At 42.1% G+C, this 6,647-nt stretch overlaps 1 protein-coding gene across 3 annotated transcripts in view; it reads left to right on the top strand.

The window, feature by feature from the left end:
- Positions 1–3,687: 3,687 nt before the first annotated feature.
- grin3ba (glutamate receptor, ionotropic, N-methyl-D-aspartate 3Ba) overlaps positions 3,688–6,647 on the top strand; it is a 72,529-nt gene continuing 69,569 nt past the window's right edge. For 2 of the 3 annotated variants that reach the window (XM_076976679.1, XM_076976678.1), the window contains exon 1: positions 3,688–4,387. In XM_076976679.1, coding sequence (XP_076832794.1) covers positions 3,935–4,387 — 453 coding nt within the window. In that variant the 5' untranslated portion in view covers positions 3,688–3,934. The remainder of the gene's footprint in view (positions 4,388–6,647) is intronic. The other variant, XM_076976680.1, reaches the window with a different exon arrangement.

Genomic DNA, 6,647 nt, shown 5'->3' with positions numbered 1-6,647 from the left:
CATCAGTATCTCCATCAGTACCCCCATTAGTACCTCCATCAGTATCTCCATCAGTACCTCCACCAGTATCTCCATCAGTATCTCCATCAGTACCTCCATCAGTAACTCCATCAGTACCTCCATCAGTATCTCCATCAGTACCTCCATCATTACCCCCATTAGTACCCCATCCATATCTCCATCAGTATCTCCATCAGTACCTCCATCAGTATCTCCATCAGTATCTCCATCAGTACCTCCATCAGTACCTCCATCATTACCCCCATTAGTACCCCATCCATATCTCCATCAGTATCTCCATCAGTACCTCCATCAGTATCTCCATCAGTACCCCATCAGTATCCCCATCAGTATCTCCATCAGTATCTCCATCAGTATCCCCATCAGTATACCCAGTGTCCCTTCACTAAATAGAGTCAAAAGTGCATGAAACCTCTTCAATGTGAAAGCAAATCTGCACAGAAATCTGTAAATCCAAACATAAACAATTGTGGATGTAGATTTCCACACATACATTTCTACATCATTTTAAGAACTTCTTACAGTCTTGACCATGATTGTTACAGTAGTACACATAGCAGCACTTAAGAGGCTTGGGAATCACAGCAGAAAGGACCTCATTTAACTATTAAAGGCAACCCAGCACTGGAGATGCTGTTTAATCCTCGCCTGGGACTCATTCATGGACATGAAAGGTGAACAAAAGAAGGAAAATAAAAATACATGAAAAACAAAATCAGTCTAACCGATGCTAGAGCTGAATGTTACTGCCACACAAACTCTGAGCATCTGGCAGAGACTGTAGCCCAAAGCGAGAGAGACATTCCCTTACCTGCCACTGGCTTTGAACATCAGACACTCCCCAAGAGCTTCTACTAGCTTACAAAGTCACACAACCACAATAAGCATTCAAATTAAAGTTAATTAAGCATATTAAACTCATTAGCTGTTATCCAAAGAATCATCACAGCTTACTAAGATAAAAGGAAGAGAATTGTTTGGCCTAAACGAAATAGAGGATCAATTAAGATGTCCTGTTTCTGATGACCAACTTGGGATCCATGTTATTGTACTGAAAACGTGCAGAAATGCACATTACCTTCATATCTTCATATTTTCTAAATTCTTTCTACATCAAAGGTGACGGAGCAGCAGAACCATGCATGACTGCACCTACTCACAGATGTTTCTGTAAATGTAAAAGAGTTAACACATATTCAGGGACGTGAGAGAATGCGTTAGCCATACAGCCTTTCACAGGAAGCTCTTGCTTCCAGCAGTAATCATGCAGCCTTTGTCTCCAGCTGTTTCAGCAGTGTCTCCTGTACCTCTGCACCATGGGAGTGTCACTGTCTTCATCATCACTGCATATCACGGGCACGAAGAACAGCTGTAGTGTGGCAGTTAGAACAAGAAACACATGTGAGTTGCTCCGTCGCGTCCCTGATCTGAGCGGCACTCTGCAGAACTGGTGCTGTGACACCAGCATCACGGTGTCTGTCTCCAACTACAGAGCAGAGCAGAGAGTGTTTGAACATCTACATCTGTACCTCTGATTTCACTCTGGACTTCAACTGTTGCACCTCAAACTGTGTGTGTCAAACAGGCTAATACTCTCTAATACTCTCTAATACTCTCTAATGTCCATGGGATGATTACAGTGCAGTGCATGTAGAAAAATAGGATGGGGAGGGTGGGTAATGGATTATATATGGGAACTCACACATGTTAATGAGGAAGAAGTAATCCTGTAAAGATAAATGTAGGTTTTAATTGGTTTTCTGATGAAAGCGTAATCCATTTCTAAACCTGGCCTAGACGGTCATATGGTCTGATCAAATTAAAATCAGACATAGATGCATAAATATTCATTCACACTGCATGGTAGGAGATTCATTCACACAAGCTATGGAAGGAGATTGCTACGCTATTCTATCAGACAGAGACACCGATGACTGATGTGCTAACCTAGGAAATCATGTAGAGGGGATGTGCTGTGGAAAAGAAACTCATTCAACCTAAAAAGCATCCACACGTCAGAACTGTCCAAAACGTTGTGAGCTCGCAAGCACTGGACCTGAAACCAAAGCAGCTAGCATCAGTGTAAACACACACTGCCCATGACGTTCACACTCCACGGCTGTGGTGCACACATGGAAGCCGCTCCTGAAAAACACCTTCTGAGCAAATCGTGCAGGCAGGGCAGGCGACACGCCAAGGTGTCTCTCTCCATCTGACCAGACATGGCACACACTCACATCTTCACTGCAGGAACACCACGGGTTCATCTTGGTAGCCAGGTCTCCCTACACCCCACGATCCCAAATGAGGTGTAGCGACTAACATGTGTTGTGCAGTGTGTATCTGGGACAGGAAGTGTGGAACAGTCAATGTTTGAAATGTTATTTAAATTGGGGGATAAAACATGGTAGTAGCATGAGGTTTGTGTCTGGAGTAGATTACACACCAGAGCTCACTAGAATAAATATTGACTTTGTGTATTATCTGCATTGCATAAAACCTGTCATTTCTTTTCCCATAAGCAGATGTTTTGGTTGAATTCTGATAAAGCTTGTGCTTTTAGCTCAGTCAGTGGGCTCTAAAGCCTGATTAGTCTTTACCGTCCAAGCTGTTATTATCAGTAAATGGACTCAAGTTCTTCACACAATCTTGTTGCACATGTAATTTCGTTCAATTGTTTAGTTTCGTTCTACACTAAACTCCATTTAGATGTCAGTGTTTGTCGCAATATTTTTTTAATATTTATATTCTCTACAGGTCACTGCACAGTTCCATTGAGGAGCGTTGTAAGAATTTTCAAAAAGCAAATGCTTTCATTTATTTATTTATTTTCTAACAATTCATTACGTGCAGTAAGATTGCACTTCCTCATCACACTTGGGATGAGTTCTCCTTACAACAACTGTGCATTAGAGCTCATTTTCAGAATATTGGCCTGGGGACCTGGTTCCTTCACACAAGCTGAAGCTCTTTTAATAAGCAGCGATCTGTGGAAGTAATACATTACCTGTGGAAATTAAATAAAATTTGTTTAACACAATCAAACCAAAAATGAGTCAACTTTGAAACATACTGTATCTTTTGTTTGAGTATTACTCTAGCACTGCCAGTACACACTGTTTCTTTAAAGAGTTACCAGGGTCCCCATTAAAATATACATATGAGTAGTTACATTAGCAGCAAATGCTTTGCCCTCTCCAGCTGAGCGCTCTCTCTCTATATATATATATATATATATATATATATATATTTGCATAGAGATATATCTTCTCTAATGATGTGGTATCAGAATAAGGCTTCTTGCGGCTGTTTCTCATGCTTCACGTCGCTCTAATGTGTCCATGCTACCAAATGGTTCATTCCTGCGCTATGAGTCTGTTCACCTTGAACTACGCGCCCCTGCTGAATTAATGTAGTCATGTCCATCTCATTTACCCCTTTTTAAAATAAAACTCTGTTCATTAAAAGTAGTAAATTCTGCCCTTCCAACATGTGGATTATAATTAATGAGGCACTTAATCAGACACAAATCCCAAAGCAAAACTTATTAATTTAATTTTTTAGCATCTCTCTTGTTGACGTGGTCAGTTCCCCCAGCAGAGGGGCAGAGGGAGGAACAGACCTCCAACCGCCTCAGTCATGCTAGGAGACGGACAGTGGCACCTCTCTCTCTCTCTCTCTCTCTCTCCCCCTCTCTCTCTCTCCGTCTCTCTCTCTCTCTCCCTCTCTCTCTCTCTCCCTCTCTCTCTCTCTCTCCCTCTCTCTGTCTCCGGCGCGGTACGCGGACACTTATCTCAGTTTAACCAGCTCTACATCGGCGTGAACTACTAAAAGCGGCTAAGAAGAAAACTGGACAACAGGACAGCGATGCCATCTTCTGACGAACCCTCAGTCCAGTTTCGAAAGGAGCAGAATGAATTTAATGCTCTCCAGATTATTGGCATCCCTTTACATCGGGCTACAAGTCGCTCTCCATACGTGTATTTACCCCTGTCATCTTCATCCTCAGCCCTGCCACATCTTGGCACGTATTGGCCACACCGTGCGCTTGGGTGCGCTCCTGCCAACCCGCCAGCCCTCCAGGGTCCAGGCTGCCCTCAACCGAGCCCTGCTCCACCTCCGCCAAAGTGGCAACTACTTCTTGCCTTATAATCTGAGCCTGGAAGTACTATCGCGGGAGCCGCTGGATGGAGACCCAGAGTCCATGTTCAGGTGCGTCTGTCAGGATCTCGTTGTTCGGGGAGTTTCCGCCGTGCTCGCTTTTCCTCAGAGCCACGAAGAGCTCGTCCAAGTGGAGTTTATGTCCTCGTTTTTGGAAATACCCTTCATCAGTATCATTGAACAAGGTGAACCACTCAGGACACAGGTGAGTTCTCCTGCATCTGCTCGTGTGTTATAGGCGAAGTAGTGATAGATCCACTCCAGGTCCACAAAGCTGTATCAGTCTTGTGGAAGATCTGCTTAAAGCGTCTCTCAATTCAAAATAAAAAAACGAATTGAATGAAGTAAAAAGATGTTGCACCTTTTTTCCAAAATGAATCTGTATTTGCTGTATAAATAAGCGACTAAACTCTAAAATTCGACTTCCTACAACGCTTGTTAACGCGAAAGAAAAGAAATAATATTTTCCTCTACTGAACACACTCCAGACAGGCATCGTTCTTCAGATACTGTGAATTAGAAGAAAGTGGAATGATTGAAATCATAGTGGCTTGCACTCTGGTGAAAAGCTAATTTGCCTGGACATAACTGATTATACAATGGCAATAATATAGCATTCAATTAGAATTCAATTTAATCTACGTAAAAATTATTATCGTACTGTTATTGTTCTTAAAAGCGTTAAAATGCCATGGTTTGACATCTAAAAAAATATTATTGATCAAATTTAAAGAAATGTGGCTCCTCTAAATGATTTTTGTGTGAGAATTCGGTAATAATGTAAAGAATTCTAGACAATCCCAATAGTGTTTCAGACTGAAGGCTGAGTCTATCTCACCCTTTAGTATTCTTAGCTGCAGGCCAAAAACCACATCAGTCGTTTCCGTCTCCAACAGTGCAGCCAATTGCAGTGGTTTCTCCTGGCAGGATAACCTCAAGAGTTTTCAACCGTCATGGGCACAGTAGGTTTAAAGCTCCGAGGTTGGATGAGGAGACCTGAACAGATGGTGACTGAGAGTTTTCTATAGGTGAAGCTGACTCTGTAGGCCTATGTCTTTTTTTGTTTTAAATTTTAAATTTAAGTAATCAAGCAGTAGTAAGTCAGTGTGATTAAAACATCACACACTCATCTGAGAAGCGTTATCAGTTCACCTCAATGGTGGATGGAAAATCCCTGAAACTTAAATGTCTGAAATTCATTTAAACCTATAATGTCACAGTGGAAACCTAATGTAGAACTCTTGTAAAGGTGTTGTGATAGCATTCTGAAGTCTGCCTGTTCAGTATGGCTGCACCAACTTGTCATAGATGGCCTCTTTTACAAAACCTTTCCCTGATAAACTGATAAAGCTCCCCATGAGATGAACAAAAGACTTCATTAGAGCACACTTCCCCTGTCCTCACTCGTGTGTTTCTGAGGGAGGGCACATTTTCTCTTTCATCCAGTTTAACACATTTGGCTTCCTTCTGTCTTTCAAATCTGTCCCATGCATTCAAACTAGTAGGGGAATCTGAGAAAGGCTCTGTCTGCAATTAATCAATATTATTGGCAGGCATGTTTGTGATGGCTCTGACATAGTTCAGGCAGAGTGTGGGGTCATTAGAGTCTCTGCCATCTCTCTCACTCCACACAGCCTGGCACGTGTCACTGCTTCACAGTCATTGACTCTCCAAGCCTACTTTAGCAAATTAAAAGGAAAGGCAGTTATTAAGCTGTAAAGTACGCTGGCAGCACAGACAGGAGCATAAGCGAGTATTTTAAGCTACTTTGCCCGTATGTTGTAGGTTTTTATTCTGGCTGGAGGCTCCCAGTGATTCTTTCTTTATAACAGCCCCGAGCGACCATCTTCACTTGACTGTTAGAAATATCTAAAAAACTTAGATATCCATCCATTGGTTCTTTGGGAAAAACATTCTGAAATCTCCATTTAATTCCTGCATGTTTCAGATGAAAGTGCCTTTCGTTTTCCAGTGACTACATGCCTTGGCAGCTCAGCCAGAGATGATCGTTTTCTCGCCATGATTAGTATTGACTGATAAATGCCTCAAGCTTATTTACCACAGCAAAAACCTCCAGTTCTTTATCTGTGCTAAACTCAAGACGCTCATTAACTCTTCCTTTCTCTATTGCAGTTACTTCGGTACAAAAAAATGATGATTAATACATTAAAAACTCAATTTGCTGTTTGAATGAAATTACATTCTAATCGAGGGACCTGAATGAATTATGTTTCATTGTGTCCTGACGTTGGACATGGTTGGAGGAGACTATTAAACTTAATGAACCCTCAGCTCAGAAGAGCTCTGTAGGTTCTGTCTAAAGCTGATTTTCTGTTGACTCATGGGTCCTGTTATCCAGCGGGCAACCATTCAGACATGACCACATGCAGGTTAAGGACGTGCATTTACAATATGTGCCGCTGATTCTGGGATTGTCACATGGCTGTTGGTCCCGTTTCACCAGT

This window comes from Brachyhypopomus gauderio, chromosome 16 (genome assembly GCF_052324685.1).
Source record: "Brachyhypopomus gauderio isolate BG-103 chromosome 16, BGAUD_0.2, whole genome shotgun sequence".
Taxonomy (NCBI): domain Eukaryota; kingdom Metazoa; phylum Chordata; class Actinopteri; order Gymnotiformes; family Hypopomidae; genus Brachyhypopomus; species Brachyhypopomus gauderio.
Note: the sequence above shows the minus strand (reverse complement) of the source record. Positions and strands in the feature narration are given on the sequence as shown.